Consider the following 22,521-nt stretch of genomic DNA (forward strand, 5'->3'; position numbering starts at 1 on the left):
CCCATACCCTTGAATCTTGGAGGAGACAATAATGCTGTCCCCTGTCCCTGCTCACAATTCTTGGTGAGCATGATGGGAAGGGAAGGAATAGGGAAGAAAGCAAAGAGCAGGAGGTTATGTGGGAGCAGCACCCATTCCTCCTCACCCCTGTTCAACTGTTGGGTTCAGAAGGAAGTGGGGATTGCATGTGTGACAGCAAATTCCTGTTTGCAGGATCTGCTATACTTCCTTGTCCTGCACACCTGGTTGGAGTAGGCACCTGTGCTAGGTCTGAAGGATTTGGGCAGCAGGGAGGGAAGGGGCAGGAGGCTGGTCCTGGCACAGGAAGGAGCTGCCCTGGCTGGGGCAGTCTCTCCCCATCTCAATCTTTCAGTGTCATTCCACAGGTAGAGGAGAGAAGCCAGAGGGCACAGGTATGGAGAGCAAGGGACAGGCATGGGGCATGCCTGTAGGGGGCAGGAACCAGAAGAAAGAGTTATGGGAGAAATGGTGGACAGCTGTCCGAGAGGCAGAAATAACAGGACACAGCATGGTGATTGGGATGAGGGGCAGCAGTTATTGGGGTACATTTACCAAGAGACAGGGAGGAGGACGGATGCTGGCAGGAGCCTTTTTGGGAAGAAGTCAGGGGCTTGAAGTAGAGCAAATGAGGTGAGTTTGGATACTGGGAACAAGTGAGGGGATTCTTGCAATGGGGAGACTGGTATTTGTGGGTAAGGGGAAGAAAAGGCAGTTTGGGAGTGCCCTGGAAGTGGCACCTGGAAGAGTTTATGGGCAGTAGGAAAACCTAGGGAGAATCCACATGGTGTGATGTGTGGAGAGAAGGAGAGGAGAACCTGGGCTGGGTGGAAAATCAGCATGGTTTCTGAAGGCACTGTGAACAGAGAGAGAGTACCAGGTCAAAATAGTTGCTGGAGTTTAATTTTCTAAGGAGAGAAGAAATTACTTTAGAAGCTCATTGGGTGTTGAATCCAAAAGGACTGGTCTAATGGTGTCTCATTTTTTTTTCACTCCTTCATCGCCCCCCACTTTCCTCTCATCCCCACAAACCAACCACTGAGGCTGTTCTGCAAGTCTTTGGACAGTATTGCTCAGTTGGTGCCAAGCCTGTCCTAGGACTGTGCCGCTTTACACAAGTTAACATAGAAGCTGAATGACTCTGTCAATTTTGCCTCTAGAGGTTATGTTGCAACACGGTTAGTTTAAAAAAAAATCAGTCTCCATGAGCTGTGGATGAGGATATAGCTAGTGGGAATCTCTTTTACATGCTCTTCTCTTTACTCTTTCTTCTCTTTGCAGGTTCCCCAAGAGCTTCCTACGTGCTTGAGGAATCCTTGCGCACAATGCCTCTGCGTGCAGCCCAGAGAAGGATGTCACAAGCACCAGGTAATTGGGAATGTGATAGGACGGGATTGCACCTACTTATGAAGAGAAAGTAATTATGGAGTTATTTCTTTTTTAGATTTATGTCCTGCCCTATCCAAAAGGCTCAGGGTGGAAATTAGCTAGTAGTGAAAGATATTAGCTTGACAGAGTGCATACAATTGACCTAGAGAAAATAAGGTGCATAAGTATGTGCCTGCTTTGAAGCATCTGTGTATTCTGGTTGATTTCAGTGGGATTTTTTCCTGTTCCTAAATGCTTAAATACCTGGATGAATTGTCTTTGCAGAATAGACATCATGGGAGACAAAAGTAGTATAAAGCTTTCTGTCTAACGTATACTTAGTGGATGTATCTATATGGGATGCTATGGCGACACAGCATCGGTGGGCACAAACTGTGATGCTGCCACTGCTGCACAGTAGCAATGAGCTACTGCGCAGTAGGGTAGGAAACAACCCGTGTGCCGCAGTAGGACTGCTCAGTACCAACGGTTATTACGCAGTCGCGTGCACATGTAGACGTGCTCAGTGTGTCACAGTCCTAGACTCCACTTGCAGTATTGAGTGGGTAAGTCCAGTTTCTAAGCATATTACAGTAATCCTTGGTGTTTTTGCTGTGACTTCTAATCAAGCTACTAGTTTTGCCTTTTTTTTTTTGGTCTATACACCCCAGGACTCCAAAGCTATTTGGGGTCATTGAATTTGAAAACCAATCTCCCACTGAGTTCAATTGGAGAAGGATTAGACCCTGTTTTTCATAAGCCATCAGCTCTGAAACAGTCTCCTTGTGGAACAACAGAAAAGGATGTGCTTCCTTTAGAAGCAGCACCAGTAAATCTTACAAGCTTATCATCCAAGATGGATTTCTTTCCTCTTATTTAATACCAGAGCCTTGGAATAACTCGCATGCAGCTTGCAGAGGGCAAACTAGAGTGGCAGCTGCCTAGTGGGGAATAACTTGAGAGGTGGTGGTGGTGGGGGGGAACCATGGGCATGCAGATGATTATTAAAATAGCACAATAGAGAATGATGTTTGAGTGCTGCCTTATCAACCCTGATACCCATAGGTTTATTGCTCCTGCCTATTGATTAGGATGGTCTGTAGCAGAGGGAGACAGCAACTGCTGCTACTACTGATGGAAAAGAAAAGGTAATAGGAGGAGGAGGGGAGGAGGAGGTGGAAGCTGAGGTGTTGCAGAGGATTGGCTGGTTGCAATGTCACTCAGACCTCCCAGCACCAGCTCTTCCGCTGCTCTAGCTCCAGCTCTCCCTTGAACAGCTCCTGGAGAGAACAAGGCGTGCGGAGCTCAGATCACCAGCACCATGGTCCTTGGGCTTGGATCCTAGATCGCCCCCCACCTCCCCTCCCCTCCCCTTCCCTCCCTCCCTTCTTTGAACACTGGTAATAACTGCTCTGTCCATCAGTTTTGCAGACAGACAGATCCCGAGAGAGAGCAAGAAAGAAAAGGAGGAAGAGAAAACCTGCAGCCAAGTGGACTAAAGCAGCAAAGAGGGAGAGAGGGTGCTTTGCTTGCATAGCTGCAAAGTGGGAATTTAAAGACCTGCAAAGAGCAATCCCAGCTCCCCGCCGCACACACATTGCAGAATTACAGAGCCAGGTAGAAATGACATCAACAGGGAAAGAAGGCAGCGGAGCTCAGCATGCCCAGTATGTTGGACCCTACCGTCTGGAGAAAACCCTGGGCAAAGGACAGACAGGTTAGTTCCTTTGCAGCAGCTGCACTAGGGAGAAGATGCTGGAGCGGCTCTTGAGCTGGTGGGGACAGGAGATGGGAGGGTGGGGGTTGTTTCACTCACTTTTGCTGTTGCAGTCGAAATGTTCTTTATAGGAGATTTTTGCCTTGGTGAGCTTTTCTGCTTGCTGATTTTCAAATACGCTGTGTTGCTTTGCCTGTGCATCCCTCCCATGAAGGGGTGTTGTTCTGATGACAGTCAAAGTGCATGCAGAGGAAAAGGGGGATGGTGTCTGCTGTTGGTGAATTTCATGTCAATTACTTCCCTGCCCCACTTCCCTTTCTTTTCTTTTTAATGGCATTAAATTGAAATGAGAGGTGCACAGGGCATAGTGGAGAAGAGGTGGTGGTGGTGGTGGTGGTAGCAGCGGGGGAGTCACCAGCAGTATTTCATGACATCATGATTGAAAAGGGTGTAGTCCTTAAGGTGCAGTTGGTGGGGGAAGAATATATACATATATATAGCACAGTCTGTGGTACTGGCTGCTGTGACTATTTGGAAAATATAGATGGGTAGATTTAGAATTTTTTTGTGTGGTTTAGTCCAATTATTATTATTTTTTATGTAAAGGAAAATGATTGTTGGCAGAATTCGCTGTTGGGTGTTTGGGGCATTTAAAAGCTCCTGGTTGTCCAACTGGCCCCCAGCAGATTTGTCTGAAAGGAACAATGGCCAGATATATTAAAAGGAGGGAATTAGAAGAGAGCAGGTGCTTCTGTCCTACATGACATAATTAGATCCCTTAAAATGCATTCAAGATCTGGACTCGCTGTTGCTTGTATTCACTTCAAGGGCAGGGAGCAGTAATTGGGAAGAAGAATATTTTAAAATAAAAAAAGAAAACCCCAAGAGCCTTTCCCATTTTTTTTTTTTTTTTTTAATTTCTTTTTTTAGTACCAGGTGCAATGAGCAAAGGGGCCTGTGGTTTGGTTGGGAGAACCCCAAAAGTGTGTTGATACTCCAGGTTATAATTTGGGGGGGGAAAGGGGGGGGGAGGGAATCAGCCGTAGGAGGCTGCTTTGGACTTGTCCCCACTATCATGAACAACACTTAACACTCACAATAAAACATGATGCATTGTGTGTGTGTGTATGTTTTAAACCCAGCCGAGCTTTGCCCATCTGTTGTCTAAAGGATTTAATAGGCGTTTCCATCCCCAGCTGCTGCCTCTGCTCTGCCTGCTTCCCCACTGCCCTGCATGGCAGCAGCTCTGCAGTCCGCAATTTTCTTAGGGACACAGTCAAAATCCAGATCTTTCTCTGTAAGAAGCAATGCTCTTCTGAGATGATTGATTATGACCCACCCTCCTCATTCTTTCTTCTCTGGAAAAAACCCCATAGCAACCGTTTGGAGATGTAGATGGGATGAGGATGACATTGTCTTGAAATGAAAGTGACTTTTATTTTTATTCCCTCCCCCCAGATCTTTAAAATGCTGTGACTCTTAAAGGTATACATCTCTCATTGTTTTGGTCCCCACCTTTATGCTTCACTTCATTGAGTGAACCCTTGATCTCTCCAGATGCTTTCTCCATAAAATCTATCCTGATAACAAAATACCCCACCAAAGATTGCAGTGTCTGGGTGGTAATAAAACTGTATTTTATTTCTGCAGTTAATCTATCCCTGGGTACTCTAAGTGATCATAAAACCATCCAAAGGTCTACAAATATATTTTTTTGTCTTTATGCCCATGTCATTCTCAGCCTCTTCCTGTCAGCATCTTATCCCCTCTCTCCCAAAACCTTATATCATGATTGTCTCTTAGATTCCTGAAAATACAGCTGTATTAACCTTTTGCCCCCGATCACATAGTCTGATATTATGGTCCTAAAGGGTTATCTGAAGCTTTGGCTATTTTTTTCCTTTGCTAATCTTCCTATCTCCCTCCTAAGTGATTAGTAAGAGGGAGAGAGAGATGGAGGCAGAGGGGGAGAAAGCATGCTTTTAAGGGTTTGCTCCTGTTGGGCTCTGCAGTTATTTGACTGGCTGGACTAGACTGAAAGTTGCCCTCTGCAATTTTAAACTGTAACAGATCTTTATAGATGAACCTTTGCTGTTTGCACAGCCATGCATGCACCCAAACACTCAATGCCCTGTTTCAGAAGAGGAGGAAGGAGAAATCTTAAAAGTAACTGATGCCAGCCTCTGTCTTCCTTACCATACCCATCCTTGATAAACTGGTATAATGCATTGAAGTGAACCCTGACTTGGTGTTACATGTATATGGCTGGTCATGGGAAACGTGTTACTTGCTCTTCTGGCATTTTCTGTGCTAATCAGGTTTGGGAACATGCAGAATTGAATGGGCAGCCTATGGTGTGTGGCTCCCCACCTCCTCCTGGATTGGGGATGGAAAACCTGCAGCAGTTTAGTGAGGTGACAACACCTCAGTGTGAGGGCCTGATTTGCCCCCTCTCTTCTATGCTAATAAAACTCCCTTGAAGTAGATGGTTAGTGCTGGCCTAAAACTGGAGGGAAACAATGGTAATAATTAACTTGAGGGCAAGACTAGAAGAATTGCGTCTTGTAAAGTTAGGAGGTCAGGGTTTTTGTACGCGTGTGTATTCCCCCTGCTTTCCTGTCTCTCTCTCCCTGGTGGTGGGACTTTAAGAGAAAGCTGGGAAAATGTAATGATGGACACAAGGAAAATATGCAGTCCTATTATACAAAGTCCTTTTTCCTTCGTCATTGATCTTTCTGTCACTCACTCTTCTTTTAAGTGAAGGCATCCTTGGTTTGAAAGCTTTTTCAGTTGTGTGGCCCTTCCTTCACTCCTGGTTGTATTACATATTATGCAAACCTCTCGGTAGCTCCTACCTGCCCTTAGTTACAGTGGCTAGTTCTTAAAATCAAAGGAAGAGGGATTGGGAAGGGGGAGGAGGGCACAGTTCATGGCAGGCTTAGAAAGGGTGCCCTGGAAGGGGAATTCCACGTTCAGCAGAACTTTGAATGAGGGATGTTTCAGCCTCCATGCAACTATAACTGGTTTCCTTCTTGCTAGCTCTGAAAGTGAAGCATTTGCCAACAGGAGCCTGCTGGCGCTGGCAAAGGAGCCCAGAAGCTCCGTGTGTGACATCAGTGGAAGTTGGTGACATCTGGTCGTGGGTGGGCAAAACTGCCATGAAAAAGCGTGCTCAGATCCAATTCAAAGTGCTGGGTAAGGACCAGGCAGATTTTGATTCAAAATGGGGTAGATTCTGATTCAAAATAGCCCTAAGGAGCCCCCAGTGCTGGGGCATCAAGCTTGCTGAGAATAATGGATGTCACAAAGAGAGGATTAGGGCCTCTTAGTTTGAAAAGCAGGCAAAGAATACGCAGTGAAACAGTGAAAAATGTTGGTGCTCAGATGTCCGATAATACTGCGAGCGAGGCGAGAGCGCAGAGAAGAAATTCTGAGTAACGCAGCATAAGAATGCTATACATGTATAATTGAATTAGAGTGCTGTAGTAAGACAACTGCCCTTTTGTTGTTTGTATTAGGCTGAATTCAAAGTATCTCTGCCATTGTTTCCTGAAACTGGACTAATAGCTCATGGACTCTGTATTTGGAGGGTTTCTCAAAAGTACAAGGAGCACCATATAGTATTCAGAATATTTCATTGTAAAGAAATGTCAGCGTAAGAGAGACGATGACGATGTACACAAGGGTGTATGGGGAGGGGGGGGTTAGTTTATGTAAGTTTCATTGAATTACATTGTACTACAGTTAATTATAGGAGGTTTTCATTGTAATTAACAGTAATGAGCAAAAAGGATGTGCCTTGTATAACAATAACACACCATGAGACATTACGCATAGAAAACAAATCAGATGTGGAAAAAAAGCACAGATTCAGATTAGAGAGAGGCCTATCCTTGTTTGCCATTAATTCTATATGGAATCAGCTTTTTCTGGATTTTTCACTCTTAATACCAGAAATATTTTGGTTCATGTGTTCCTTTTGGCCCCGCTTTCACCCCTGAAACACTGTCCAATAATTCTGATTAACTGTAGCGAATGTTTATTAGTGAAGACAGAGATACGAACTGAAGTATTCCTTGCTAAGTGCTTCAGTATTTCAGTGAACTAAAGACCATTATATATTGACTTGAATACTATTTATATTTGTTTTCCTTTGCTTCAAATGACAGCCCAGTTAAAATTTCCAGAGTGCTTCTTTCTCTGCAGGCACTGCAATATTTTTCCTGGCTCAAAGTCATGTCTTGATCCATGTTTCTTCTTTTTTAAAATATAGATCATAACACTGCCTATCCATTTTGTATCACTCACCCATCTCTGTACTGTTTGGGCCTAATTCTGCAGGCATCCACTGCACAGAATTTCAGTTGAAGCCAGCGTCAGCTCTGCGTATGGAGAATTTGTGTGACCAGCCTTCTGACTGAAAAACCGTGCTCTGTTGTATATAAATTACAACACATTTGTATGTTTATCAGCTATTAATCACTGTATATTAGCATGCTATTGAGCTACTTAGTGGTAGAATTGTGATCCTGCTGCTTCTTCTGTCATTGGCTTCCTCCATAATGTCATTATTGTACTTTTATAGATGCTAAAGTCCAGCTCCAGAGATGGTGAAAATTAGCACAGCTGCTTTGAATTTGGCTCCTCAGCTATGCTTTCAAGCCAAAGTGGTGGAAATGGTTTGTAGATGCCATTATGCTTGCTCCTCCTCAAATACATCTTTATTTTATTTTATTTTTCAGTGCATTCCTAACTTAGCTTTTAGGAGTATGTCTTAATAGTAGCAGGGCCTTATTTGAATCTGTGCCTCTTTCAGTGACAGCCAGTTAGGACTTCTGATCTGGGAGGGGACTTCTCAGTGGTGGCAGGTGACAGAACTGGGAGCAATGGTCTCAAGTTGCAGCAAGTGAAGTTTAAGTTAGGTGTTAGGAAAAACTTTCTTACTAGAAGGGTAGTAAAGCACTGGAACAGTCTAGTTCATGTGAGTTTCCCAGAGGTGGTGGAATCTCCATCCTTGGAGGCTTTTAAGACCTGGCTAGATGAAGCCTTGGCTTTGATGCAGTTGGGGGTGGTCCTTCTTTGAGCAGGGTGTTGGACTAGATGACCTCCTGAGGTCCCATCCAACTCTTTATTTTCTATGATTGTATGATTTTTCCACTGAAAATGGCTAATTTAATTAGCAATCTCACTATCAGAAGTATAATGTTGGAAATATCAATTGCCTAAGGCATTATCTTCCAAATACGTTTCAGTGAAATGTTGCCAAGATACACTGACATCATAGCCAGTTTATATATGTTTGGATTCTCAGTGTTAACTTGGGAAGGAGGTGGTTATGTGATAAAAGAAGAATACTCACCCCCACCTCCACCCCCCCCAAAAAACCCCCAGACTGTGTGCCCAGCTTGGGGTGTCTTCTGCCTGACTTTTAGATATGCTTAAGGACTTGTGACCTGAAGGAAATGGGTGCAGCAGTGGCAAGTAGATCTGAAAAACTAGCTTAAGGTATCACAACTGTCAAAAACTGTGAAACTGTAAATGAGGGGTCCTGTTCAGATTTTTGATTTGTAAGTATCATAGCAATGTCCAGATTGCTGAGTTTAGTGAAACAATAAGTGACCCAAGATACCATTTTAGGACCTGACCTGCAAAGGGCTCCCTGCTGACCCACCTCTATACAATCTGCCTGCACCCAACTGCACAGAACACATTGCAGAATGGGGGCCTTCCAGTCCAATCTCATTTCTCTAGTAGCAAAACTGCCACCTGACTTAAGTGAAAACAGGAGCAGGTTTGTAATGTGGGGCAAAAAAGTTGTGTTTTTAACCAATGCAAGTTATGGAAATCCATGCAGTCAAGCAAATGGGGTTGTCTGACAATTCGTATAGTATATCTGAATCTCAGACATCAGCCGGGTCTGTGGGGATGGTGATTCCAGACACAGCGTTTTCACACTGCTGAAACAGTTTCTTACTTTCCATGACTGCTCTAATGGCATTTATCATCAGTACAGTGGAGAAGAGTATATACTGGAATGATAAAGAAGGCTGGAGAAATTAAAAACATTTCTCAATAGAATTTATCTCTAGAGAGAGATTATTTCTGATCTCCAAGCAACTAGCTCCACTGGACAAACCAACTCAGTATTTTAAATGCGTCCCTAGAATTGCTTTTCTAAATTATGGTATGTTTTCCTCACCAGCCAGTGAATGTTCTGGATTCCTCTACTTCCTCAAGCTTTTTTGCAATATATTTTTAAGTCTATTTCATATGGGGTCTTTTATGCGGTGTCTAGTCCTGAGTGCTTTAACAGAATTAAATAATAAGAGTTGAAACACTGAAGAGTTGAACTGCTATAAATGAACTAATATTAACATTTATAATTTAACTTTTATTATAATAATAATACATTTTGATAATAAATTCACTTTTATAATTAACTGTAAAACATGGGACTGGAAAGTGATAGATGAAAGAGTCAAAATGGTGGTCCAATGAAATTTGAAAGGGCTTGGAAAACTGGAGCTCGATTCAGCACCCATTGACTTCAGTGAAAAGATTCTCTTTGACTTCACAGGGGAGTCCGGGAAGGTCCTAGAGGACGATGCAGTAAGGCCTTTCCGAGGAGTAAAGTTGCAAGGATGCCTCTTGATTCAGCAGCACTGAGAGTATATCACGGGATACAGATAAAGCTAATATTATATGAATTAAAAATGTCTAAGGAAGGTAGAGGAAAGAGAGAAAAAGGAGGTCAACAATACTTGCTCAAGGGATTTAGAAATGAGGGACAGCCTTGATTTGGATCTTAAAACGTGGGTAATCCAGTAGCATTGTTGTGCATGTGGATTTACATTACTTCTCCGTGTGCTTGGTGCTGTAAGTAGCAGATTTTCCACATGTTCGAGAAGTAGGGCTTGATTTAACAGCCAAAATTAGATTAGAAGGAAGCATGACTGGAGGTTTTGGCAGAGATGAGCTCAAGGTACTGGCATACATAGATGCTCTTAGAGCGCTACTCTTTTGCAACAGCTGAGGCACTTTATAGGGATAGGTAAAACGCTTGCTCCCAGTGATGTCAGTCAATGCAAGGGATACTTTCAGTTGAATTGCTGTCAGTGGGAACATGGTCAGGCCTGTTATAGATATGTAAGAATACTACAATCCATCAAGAGTCAAAGCTCCATTTTAGAGTTTCCAAGAGGTGTTGTCTTTATTTTATGATTATAAACAACACAAGGATGTAAACAAGGTTAACCAGTGAAAATTATTTTGTTTGTGGTAAAGTACCAGAATCCCTCAGTTCTCGGGTGTTGCACGTGTAATGACAATGCTCTATCATAAGAGGTCCATGCCGATTTGTAGAGTGGAGTGAATAGTTTCTCTCATACAATTTATTCAGTGAACTCTACCTGTCTTCCTCTGCTACATCCATGACCAGATAGCGATTTTCCTTGAAGTCTTTCCTCATTTCATTTTATTTGGCAGAGACCTATTCTGATTTGTTTTCCTCTCTACAGATTGATCGTGCTTAATTGATATTCAAAGGTTTGAGTTGTCCTTTTGGATCCAATTTAATACATGAAGTCGCATAATACTGTTCTGTCGGACATGTGTGCAGGCAATTTCAAGATGAAAATTTGTGCTTGCAAAATTGATACTGTGCACTGGACAGCAAGTTTTAAGATCCCAGAAATGTATACCAGGAAGAGTCAAACAAGCACATGCTTGCAGAAAGAAAAGATAAGAGGCAGAAATGTGACCAAATTAATTTATGAATTCAAATGATTATTTTTAGGACATCTATTTTAGATTATTCACCCAGCTTTATTGGTTTGTATCATGAACAGTAGCTATGATTTGTACAGGATGATGTAAACAGTTTAATTTTTTTAAGCCCCTTTATATATGAATACTGCTACTGATGAAATTCATAGCTGTACAGAATACCATTCAAGTGCCACTTAATTCCTCAAAATTGTGTTTAAGTGGGATTTAGCTGGAGCACAAGACTTCTTTTGGTTTTGTGCAGAGGGATAAATGTCAGTTGATATACCTAGCTGCAAATATTCTGACATAATATTACTTGTTCCCGTTACTGTAATACCCAGAGGCCCCTTTGCTGAAGTGGAACTGCTCAAGTGGTGTAGAGCCACCTTAGCAACTAAATGATCATTCCTAGATGATGATTATTTCTGTTCATGCAATTGATCCCCAGTTGCCAAAATAGCCTCTTGGCCATTGTTAGTGAGTGTAAATTAAAGTAATCCTGAGGTTGCTCTGAATTACAGTAGGATCAGCACTGGACCCAAAACAAAACAAGATATGGTGTTGTTTTGAGTTGCCTTTTTGGGTTCCTTTCTCCCCACCCCACTTCCCTCCCCATCTTCTTCCTTACACTGTTATTTTTCAGGTCTGGCATATTCTGTTGACAAGGTGCATCTTTGTTTAAAGACTTGTTTGTAACTAAGAGGAAAAATAAACAACTTTGTATTTCACGTTTAAATCATTGTTCTTCTTTGTTGTAGGATCATTCCTAGGCCTAATTACTTGCAGGTGAATGTTAGATAAATCCTAGAGCAATCTATTATCAGTAGTTAATCACTGGCTTGGTAATGAAGGTGTGTGGAAGAACCAATAGATAGTTTGCATTCTAATGATTGACTTAGGGATTTACTGCTGGTTTAAAAACTCCAAGATCTGTAACATTTAGAGATTGGGTTGATAGAGGGAAAAACAATGCCTAGTGAAGTGGCTTATTTTGCATCTCTCTGTAATCCAGTCCAAACCAATAGGCTGTGACAGGTATAACTGTATTTCCCAATAAGTTGCTTGATTTAAACTTTTTTTTTTTCAAAACCTGGTGGAAAACTGTTTTTGAGTCTCAGTTTGTTAACAGCACTTCTAGTTGCTGGTGCAAATTACCAGCAGCATGTTCTCTGTTTCATGAGGCAGTTTATTTCCACATTATTTTGAAGTAAGCATTTTATGGAGACAAAGATAAATCTGAGAGGTTGCGCGCACGCGTGTGTGTGTGTGTGCGCATGACACTGTTGTAAAACATTATTTAACAGGTGTTGTTTCTGTAGAGTCATTGTTTGAGATGTCATAGGGCCACACATACCATAAACTCAGTCCTCCAGCCATAGTGCCATTAAAAGCACCATTGACTGGCATACAAATAAATGAGAAGCAGCTCTTGGGGAGGAAGGGGAATTGGAATGGTGGGTGGAAAGTGAATCTGGATTGGGACACAGGGGTTTTACTTTTCAGAGGCCCAGCAGAACCTGGTATCTATCCAAATTTGGTCACAGGATGGGCCCTGGTACTTAATTTGGAAAACGGATACTAAATTTTTGTGTCAGGCTTTATTTCTGATCCCAGAAGAGATTTAGATGGGATCTTTTAACACTTTCTCCTCTTTCATTCAGTTGGCATATCCCATGCCATGTATGGTCATCAGTATAAGTATTATATTGCTGATAGCGCACAACAAAAACATGGTCAGGAACTGTCTTTTTCAGTTGTGCTTGTACAATGGCTGACACAATGAGAAGTTGGCTCTGCACTAATACAAGTAGTAGTGGAGGGGGACTAAAATGAAGTTGCAGGGAAAACTGCATAGTCCTTATTCTCTTATTTTCCAGTAATCCTGGTAAATCTGTTGGCTTTGTTTTCAGCTTCAGTTGAAGCTTCCTCAGAGTAGCGAGGATGTTAAAGTTGCTCCTGAATTACAGTCTTCTATTCAGTGGCTATGATTGTTGGCACCAAAATATGAAGTTGATGATGAATCATAATTTGCGCTTGAGAGAGAACCAAGGGAGACATAATTTTGTTGCTGGATCCAGCTAAAGCTTCCTTCAGAACATTCCAACTTATTAAAATTGCAGAGTGAAATTTCACATATGCACTTAAGAGCACTGTACTGCAGCTGAATAAAAGAAGGGGGGAGGGGGAACCCAGCATAAGCAGTAAAGAAAAGATGACTTCTGCTTTCAGCTTTTCTACTAACTAAAATCCATCCTTGGGCTGGAAGCCAGCACAAGACTTGTGCAGTACATATACTTTCCAGGTAGGGATAATGTCACTCACAGGTCTTGGGTTGGCCATCTGCAAATGGGTAGATTGATCCACAGTAAACAATGATGCTACCTGAGGTCATTCTATTGAAAGTTGAATATGACCCACTGGTTTTTCCCAGGTTAGTTTTTCTGTGTGTCTCTCTCCCTCTGAAGTTAATTTGTCCTTCCTAAACCATAATCTCTTGGATATTGGTCTTTGTTTAAAGCGCGATCTTGCCCCTGTTAAAAGTAAGATGTTTTGCCATAGTCTTCAGTTGCTTTTCGCCTTGCAAATTTTCCGGTGGTATGTTTGTAGTTTTTTTAATGTTAGGGTAGTATTGCCTCACTCAGCTGCAAAGAGATACAAGGTGCCGGTTTCATTATTATGGGACATGTGGGAAAGATAGTCTTTGATTTCCCCCCCGCCCCCCATAGTTTCTATTTGGGAAGCAGCAACAAAGGAAGAACTAAAGAAGGTTTTTGCCAAAAGGCTTTTGCTAACATTATGGTTTCCAGTATAACCCCTAGTCCTTTACTGCTTATTCAAAATCAGTGGCATAGTTATTGTAAGGGCAAGTAAAAACATGCAGCGAACAAAGATTCAGCTGGTCCCAAAAGGTATAAATACGAGAGAGACGAAGATTACAGAAACTCTGTGGTCCTGTAAATAAGATGGTGAGCCAACTAAAGGTATCCTGGGTTCCATTCCCAGCTCTCATGCTAACCTATCGTGTGACCCTGAAAAAGTCCTTTCTTCTTTCTCCATCTGCTCTACTCCCACCTTTTGTCTGCTTTAAATTGTAAACTCTTTAAGGCAAAGAGTCTCTTTAGTACAGTGCCTAACTAACAGACCTCTTATTTCAGTTGGGACCTCTTGATGTTATCTTAATACAGGTATTGAAGAAAAAATGAACTGATAATAAACTGTATGGCTGCTTTAGATAGCCTCTCGTGGCCTTAATGATATGGTGCAATTTTGACAGAAGGGGGATTGCTAGAGTTCAGCAACTGTTCACCTATCCCCCCTCACCTTGGTCTTGCCCCCTGTGCCAGAACTGGCATGGAAGAGTGACATAGAACCATACTGGGATTTCCCAGTGCTGGGAAAATCCCCAACCAGCTGGGTAAGTTGGATTTCTGCCTACTTTGTGCTGGCAGAGCAGTGCAAAGCAAGCAGAATAGAGGCAAGGACTTCACCTCATCTGTTTGCAAGCCGAGGTTCAAAGATTGGGGTGAGTGGGAACAAAGGCGGCTTTTGCTCTGCTTTTCCCATGCCTTCATTGGGGTACATGGCATTATCCTAACTAGGGCTTTTTTTGTACAGGGACAAGGAGGAAGATTGATATGTGCCTATTCTCTGTGCACATCTATGTAAAAATGGTCTCCAAAGACAAAGCCAAGCATTATATTAGGATTTGGCAGTGACACAACTGCCACAGCCTTGTTAAACAGAGGCATTTGTTTTGCTGGAAAGACATAGCCATGAGCTGCACAGCTCTTGAGAATCCTTATGCTGTGCAGTGCACAGCAGCTGTAAACAGGATTCCTCTCATTTGCGTTCTGAAGCTTAACTTAAACCCAAATATTAAAAATAAAAATTGGTCCAGATCCTCAGTTGCTAAAAGTCTGTGATGATTAACAGCAGAGGAAGATCTATCCCAAGGTTTGTATCTTTCTCTAATGCTTTTTCTGCATTTATTTCACTATTTATTTCTTTGCTACTGTATTTGTTGTCTCTGGCTGTTGTCTGATTGCCATTACCATATTAATTAGTCAAATTCCCTTCTCAGTTACACCAGTGAAATCCCAATAACTTTCAGAAGCTCGCACCAATGTATCTTAGAGAAGGAGCTGATCCGTAAACTAGTTTGTGGCACTCTTCTAGTTGAGAGGGTTGCATTTTGTTTCCAGTGCATTGAAGAATCAAGAAAATTAAGGGCACAGTGAATTGGCAGGGTAGAGTAATTCAGTGTAGACTTATTGAGAGGCTGACATCTCTCCTGGCCTCCAAAACTGATGTGTTCTGTCTAAAGTCAGTCTGTGCTCACCTATGAGTAGAATCAAGAAAAGCAAGGGCATAGAATGCAGTGCTATGAAAGAATAGCTATTAGCCACATCCTATCATACCCCTGGAGCAAAGCCACTCAATAAATCTATGCTAGCCTTTTTGTGTCAAATCTTCCACTGTTGATCTTTCATTGTAACTTCGCTAGTGGTAGTAATAGAGTACCATAGTGGATAGGGCGTTGGTGTTCTCACTAGCTATCACATTGACTAACTCTACTAAGAATAAGGCTGGATGATGCCGCGAGAGACAATGCCAGGGTTTGCCCAAGTTGTGGCTTTCACATTATGTCCACCACTGCTCCAGTTGGGAGAGCTGAACCAGTTGACATAGGTTCCCTTCACCTCTAGAAATCCTCTTTATTCATTGCAGATCACAAGGGAGTTGTCATTATCTGCATTTCTTAGCTAGCAAGTCTGAGACCCAAAGAGGTAAAGTGACTTGCTTGAAAGACTTGTTTGCATTACAGTGAGAGGCATGCTGGTAACACAGGTAGAGACATATCCATGTACATAGTCAGCCAGTTCAGGTAATGGTATTAGGGAAGACACAACTGCACAGACTTCTGTGTGGGCTCTACAAACCTGCCAGAGATCCCGAGTCTAGACTTGTTTGGCAGCCTACACTGAAGTCCACATTGCCACATCTTTAATTATGTGGATTTATATGTCTGTGCTACGATCACACCTTCATTTTGTTGCATGAACAAGCGCAAAACCACTTTTTTTGTTTTGTTTTTTGTTTTACATTTGTCTTTCTTATTTTAAAAATCTAGAATGGATAAGCCAGCAATTACATATGTGCACTGTGCATCACACCAACCTTTTTGCCTGTTCCCATAAAGTTCTGAACATCTCCTATGCGGTTCTTCAGGGTTTTATACTTGATTGAGTTAAGGGCTTTTGGAACCTTGTAGGACTGGATCCCTATCTGAGCAATCGCAATTGTATTGACTTTGTTTGAATAAATATAAAATCCTGTCTGTGCTGTTGCTTGCAGGAGGGCTTATCTAATGTACAGTGCAGGTTCTGCTTCTCTCTTGATGTAGCTGGAAAACAAGTGTGGTCTGAAGGAATCACTACATAGTTGGGCATTAAGAGGCTTGAGAACTCTAACTGTGGTTCTGCCATTATCCTGATGCATATTCTTGGGCAAGGGAATCTCTCTCTCTCTCTCAGTACTTCTGCACTTGCAACACATGTTTTTACTATGTGGCCATCCCAGGGGCTGAACATGAAACCATTCAGTGGAGATTGAAACCCCCTCCTTCATTTCCCTCATGGGGGCTACACATGTAGAACCAGCTGTCTGTCTTCAGCCTTTGCAGAGTGCTCCCTCAATGGTCCAGTGCAATATAAACTGCTCCACATTTTGCTGTAAAGCGAAGTGTCCAAATTGGTATGTAATGCACCCAGACGAAGAAGCAGAAGAGTTGAAGGGCTTCATCGGGGTTGGCCTTTGCAGGCCAGCTTTTGTGGCATTCCCAGTTGCAAACTGAATTAATTCTCATCCATCTATCTAGTTAACATTTGTATAGGTCTTTGAGCACACAAAGCACTGTGGAAATGTGATGATGTTATTGCAGTTTATGGGCTAGCTCTGCATTTTGATCCATCTGTCCAGTCCCTTGGCTGATATTAATATGTATAGGTTCACAGAAGTCAATGGAGTCATGTTAATTTTCATCAGTTGAGGATGTGACCCATCTTTCATCTCTGGGGAGGTGGACGGGGTTGGAACCCTTGCTGTTTCCCTGCTCCTTCCCTTTCTGCTATAGCCTTTCCTTTTGGTGATGGTATTTTTTGGCAGTACCGATGCTGAAATTGTAATGGCTGCAACTTAAAATTAAAGTTGCTTTAGCTGTTCCATAAAATAGAGAAATTGCTTTGATGTTCCCGGTGTGACAATTCCTGGCCCCAGTGATTTCCACTGCTGCTTTCCTTGAGGACATTCGTCCCTGATCTTGAAAACAAAATGTCACTGCGTAAACTATGTTTATATGATGCTGTTTGTTCTGCTTACAAAGGATTTATAACTCGATCAGTTTTATTTATGCTCCTATAAAGTTGATAGAATTATACCGCGGTGTTAAAATGCAGCTGCTTCATTTTCCAATAGACAACAGCCCTCTGGTGTTTTTGAGACTTATTTGGAAATTCTGACAGGCCAGTGAAAGAAACTTTAAAAATGCTTTCAGTTTTTAAATTACTATTTGAAGCCCTCAGAAATCAGCTCAAGATTTAAGGTGCATTCAGGTTAATGGATACAGCCAATGTATAATGGCAGCAGGCTTATCTGGCAAAGTGATGTTTACCAAATTCCATTTCAATAAGCTTTTGCTTCCAGGAGTGAGGTGGGTGGAGAGGCCGATGGGGTTTTTTTTTGACAAACCAGCTGAATTGTTAGGAATTCAGGCATTTCTGAGGGGGCTGCTAATGAAACTGAGAAAAATGAAATATGTTTATAAGGCATGACCTTAAAAGACTGAGTTCCTGATAATTATACTGCTGCTTCATGGCTGGACCATTATTTTAACTAATGGCAGGGAAGAGGGCAAGGGGCTTTCTGTCTGTCCATCAGAGCCCAAGAGGTGAAATTCACTCGTTTGTCTACACAAGGCCTAGGTACCACTGAGACCATGCTTTTGAGAGAGAGATAATGTGTTTGACTTGGACGGGCTGTCTACACTGGGAAGCAAAAGTGGGAGCTCAGAAACGAGTAGGGATAGAGAAAAATGTTGCAGCTCAGTACTGTTTTTGAGATGATGAACCAAAACCATCCTGGGTATAATTTGTTTGGAATCACTGAATATAAATGAGGATGCACTAGGCCTGCTTCCTTTGTGTGGGAAAAGCAAACAAAGAGCATTAAGATGGTACACTGGTGCACTGGATTTTCACTTGTTTTTAATCTTTTAGTAAGTGAAGGTGGTGTTAACAACCACGGTTCCAAAGTATATTTTTGCAGAGGGAACATAATCTTCAGATGTGGCTGAACTGCACTCAATGCAAGACCCAAAGGTTGGGTGGTGATGTGCCCTTTGCAAGTCCCAGCTTCAGTTTGAAGAGCTTCAGGCTTTCTCTGATTTAGACTGGCTTCCACCGACTCTCAACGGGCATCTTTGTTAGCTGAGGTGTGCTAGAGTGAAATGGAAATCTAGCCACTTGACCTTTCCTGGGCAGGTCCCTGACATATGCTTTATTCCAGCTGTGGCGTTTTGGAATACATGGGGCTCATCAGCTGCACAGTTAGGGTACCTTTAACCTATTCCTGCTGCCAAAGTGACACAGAGAGCCTTAGACATTGACAGGAATGTATTCTTGGATTGTTAAATTAGGAGTCTCCCTTTAGTGGGCCGTTGTGTGCTGTTTAATGTAATACCATTATTGATGTTAATGGGAGCAGGAAAGAGGGAGGATGTAGAGGGAGTGAAAGGAAAGTGTGTAGTTGTGGGGAGATGGGGGCAATGATCCAAAACAATTCAAACGGTCAATGACCTGGGAAGGCAAAAACCTATAGGATCCATTTCTGGTCTGGGTTGCAGTGTTGCAAATTTGGAGTAAATCTATTGGCATTAATGGAGTTGCATGACAGATGCACAGACAGATACAAACACAACTTCTAGCCCTTTAAGTTTTAAGAACTCAGAACCTTTGGATAGCTGTCATTTTATCATTAGTATTTAGAAGATGAATAGGATGTGAGAAGCGTGTCATCCTTTTTCCTAGGGGGTGGTGTTTCCTTCATCCTCCATGCTAGAAGACTTGCAGTTTCATTTATTCAGCTTCTTTCTTGAAGTTTAAAGCAGGAGTGTCTCATAGCCCATGGCTGCAGCAAGTTGCTGGTCATTTAATGTGAGCAGATTAAAAGCAGATTATGCCAACTCAGGCAATATTGTTCACAGGTGGAAAAAGCAGGCTCTTGGATGGGTTTTTTTTATAGAATGACTGTCAAATTAGAGCAAAAAAAGCAGAAGCAAAAGCAGCTCTTCTGACATTCATTGAGCTGTAGAAAACAATCTTGGCTAAATCCTTATGCAATAGCAGTGCAAAAGCAAGGTGCATGCACAAAAGCCAGGGTCTGTTCACTTACTGTTTTTGCTGCATATGCTCTTTTCCTCCAAGTATGTGTGCGCAGTGGAAAATCACTATTATGCATGAGTGGTACAGCTTGGCAGTGCTTATTGCTTTATCCCCAAATCAAATGAATGTGTTCACGACATTCACCTTAATTGAGGACTTCGAGCCATTTTTCTTCTCTGTTATGCTGGTGTAACTAACCAAGGGTGAAATTAACCTTGGTGCAAAAGGCTAGCATAAGGCCAGTTGAGTCTCACTTCAGGTCTCGGGATTTCTCTCTGAGAGCAAAGTTTGTCCTCAAGCCCATGGCAAGTTTACAGCTTTAAGAAAGAAGCTGTTTGTGGTTCCCAGACTGGGGGGCTGGTTGAAAAAAGTGAATCAGATCTCAGCTTGCGTAGCACAGGAATAAGGCTTTTTTTATTTTTCTTTCTTGATTTTTGATTATTCTAAATGACCAAACAGAACTTTTTCTAAACAAAATTCTTCTTAAGGCTGGGAATAAACATGAGGAATTTCAAATGCCAAAGGGTGTTTTCCACCCTACTTCTTCAGGAAGATATAATGACCTACATAAACATGTAATGAAATTGTCTCTGCTATGACTACTATAACATCACTAGTGTGCGTTTTCCCCCTTGTGATAGTGGCGCATCTGAAATACGCATTTTCTTGCTTCCCATGATTTTCTAACCTATGAAAGATTGAGTTCTGAAAGGAAAATGCTTGTTTTGTTGTGGTTCCCTCCAATTCCTGCCTTGTTCTCATACCTGTTTCTCTTTGGTGAGATGGCCTTCTTAATATTTGCCCATTAGGAAGCACTGAACAGCTGCTATTCCTTCAACCATTTTTATGGTTTGTAATGTTAACTAGATTTATTTGCAAATAAAGTCTTTGGTAATAGCTCTCATGCTGAGACATTTCTGTCCCAGACATTTCATCTGGCTTGGTGCAGTGGCTTGCCTTACCTGAATTCTTCCTTTGCTGGTGGAATCTGCTGTCAGATGTTGCTTAGGGCTTGAGCAAGACTGCCACCCTTGCATGCCTTAGCCATTCTTTGCATATTACATGAGAATCCTGCATCAATAATAGGCTCTTGCTGTCTTCCCCCCTCCCCCCGGCTGTAACTCCAGTATCCTTCATGAAGTTACTTCTGATTTACAGTGGTACAAGTGACAGCAACATAAAGCCCAGTATGGGCTTAATTCTCTTGTCGTTAACATCCATGTAATCAGGAGTCATTGTGCTCAGGTCAATGGAGTTATACCAGCAGAAATCCATGGTAAGTGAGAGGAGAATATTTCACCTGATGTCTTGTGTAACTCAGAAGTTATAACAGTTCTGAGTATGAGAAGCAGCTCTCACCTAACTAAAAATAAGTGGCCCAGTGTTGTTGGAGCTCCAAGGTACCTTAGAATTTGCCTTTGCATTTGCCTCTCCTTTTTGGGAGAGGAAGTTTTGCTGCACATGGCTTAACAGAGGCCAAGGATCTAGGCCAAATGCTTTAAAGCACAGAATATGTATTAATGTGTTAGTCCAGAACAACTTCCTTGTAACTGCAAAAGGAAAAGAAACCCACATGTTTACTTATTGTCAGCCACTTTGCTTGTTTAAAATAAGCTCCAAGGCTGAAATGTAGCATTTAATAATTGACTAAGGGCCTTGTTATTTGGTAATTTTGGGCTGCTCCTTGAGCTCTTAACCCTCAAATTGTGCACAAATTAACCCCTTAAAGTGGTTTTAAGCACTTGTTATGTGGCTCAAAGTTGTGCCTCTCCAGGGCAGGATTAATTCTGATCCACACTATCCAGCTCCTGTTCCTTAAGATAAGGCCTCTCCCTACAGATCTGCCACCCGAGTTGAAGTCCTCCAGTATCTCTTTCACCCCTGCCCATAGAGCAGGGATAGAAGTCCGTCTTGGCTCACCAGCCCTGTAGTAGCAACTCACAGCTACAACTCCTAGTCCTGCCCCTGCTCACCAGGCCCCTAGTTGCAAGTCACAGCTGTGCGGGTGGGGGACAGTCAAGAGATTTCTAGACTAAGGATGTGGCTGCTTCAAACTCCAAGCTAGCGCTAACACTGATCAAAGTTTGTGCATCTTGCAGTGTAAGAAAGCCCTAAGAGAAGGTACCTGATTGGAAAAAAAAAATCTGTCTCTGGCACCCATACTGACAGCATTAGCAAATATCACTGCTGTATGATTTCCCTGTCCCCCTCCTTTCTGGGAGGCCTTCAGTGCATTGACTGGTGTTTGGCAAGTCAGCAAAATAGGATCACTTTTCCTCTCAACCTTTCATTTTTTTTTTTTTCTCAGTTTCCCTGTGGCAGCTCTCTCTGCTGGGTGCATCTGAATTTAGCATGATTCTCAACTTTGCCAGCAGCACTGTAAAATTGAATTGCAGCTTTTGAAAGCAATGGGGCTAGTTAAAAAAACACAAGTTGGAGCAATCCATATTTGGATCAAGACCTGCACATACCTTTTGAAATATATGCCACTTGTCTAGGCTTAGCACCATAGGGTCTGATAGTAAGTGAGCTCACAGTCAAGAGTAACTTAATAGAATCTGTGGGAGAAAAATGCTGTCAAACTAGGTTAAGTGAGATCACAAAGAATCCCAGGGTCTTTCTCTGTCTGTCGTGTGCTTATATCAACTCTGCTGTAAATATGGTACTACTTCTTAGGACCTGTAGACTTGCCTGTATGAATCTACAGCAAGTTAATTTGACCATGTATTTCTGGTAAGCCACACAGAAATTCACCAGCCTGATTCTGTTCTCAACTAAACCAGGTTTATATCCATTAACTCGCTTGGTTTCTGCTGATTTGTATTTGATTATCACTAGTGTAACTAGGAGAAGAATCAAGCCCCAATGATTTCATGGACCAGATCTTCTTCATTTGGTGCAAATCAATGTAATCCCTTTGACTTCAATAGGGCTATACTGATTTACATTTGTGGTTGATTTGGCCCAGTACAAATAGAAACAAAGCTTTAGGATTCTGGAAAGGGCTCAGAATATACTTGATTCTTTCATTTCAGGTATCTATTATGAAAACAATGTTTGTGTCTTTAGGGGTTAAGATGTCATCACACATTGTTTGCAAGTACCTGTGCCTTCCTCCTCTCTGGAACTCACTGGGCGTATCTCCATGAGATACCTTAATAATGCCAGTGGTCTGTTCTACTACTGCACATTAGGGTGTTATGGCAAAAACTG

At 42.2% G+C, this 22,521-nt stretch overlaps 1 protein-coding gene across 5 annotated transcripts in view; it reads left to right on the plus strand.

Moving 5' to 3' along the window:
- The first annotated feature begins 233 nt into the window (after positions 1 to 233).
- BRSK2 (BR serine/threonine kinase 2) overlaps positions 234 to 22,521 on the plus strand; it is a 488,884-nt gene continuing 466,596 nt past the window's right edge. For 3 of the 5 annotated variants that reach the window (XM_019552172.1, XM_019552173.1, XM_019552174.1), the window contains exons 1-3: positions 234 to 651; positions 1,300 to 1,386; positions 2,810 to 3,103. In XM_019552172.1, coding sequence (XP_019407717.1) covers positions 1,344 to 1,386; positions 2,810 to 3,103 — 337 coding nt within the window. In that variant the 5' untranslated portion in view covers positions 234 to 651; positions 1,300 to 1,343. The remainder of the gene's footprint in view (positions 652 to 1,299; positions 1,387 to 2,809; positions 3,104 to 22,521) is intronic. The other 2 variants (XM_019552176.1, XM_019552175.1) reach the window with 1 other exon arrangement.

Source organism: Crocodylus porosus, unplaced genomic scaffold (assembly GCF_001723895.1).
Source record: "Crocodylus porosus isolate Cpor-Errol unplaced genomic scaffold, CroPor_comp1, whole genome shotgun sequence".
NCBI lineage: Eukaryota > Metazoa > Chordata > Crocodylia > Crocodylidae > Crocodylus > Crocodylus porosus.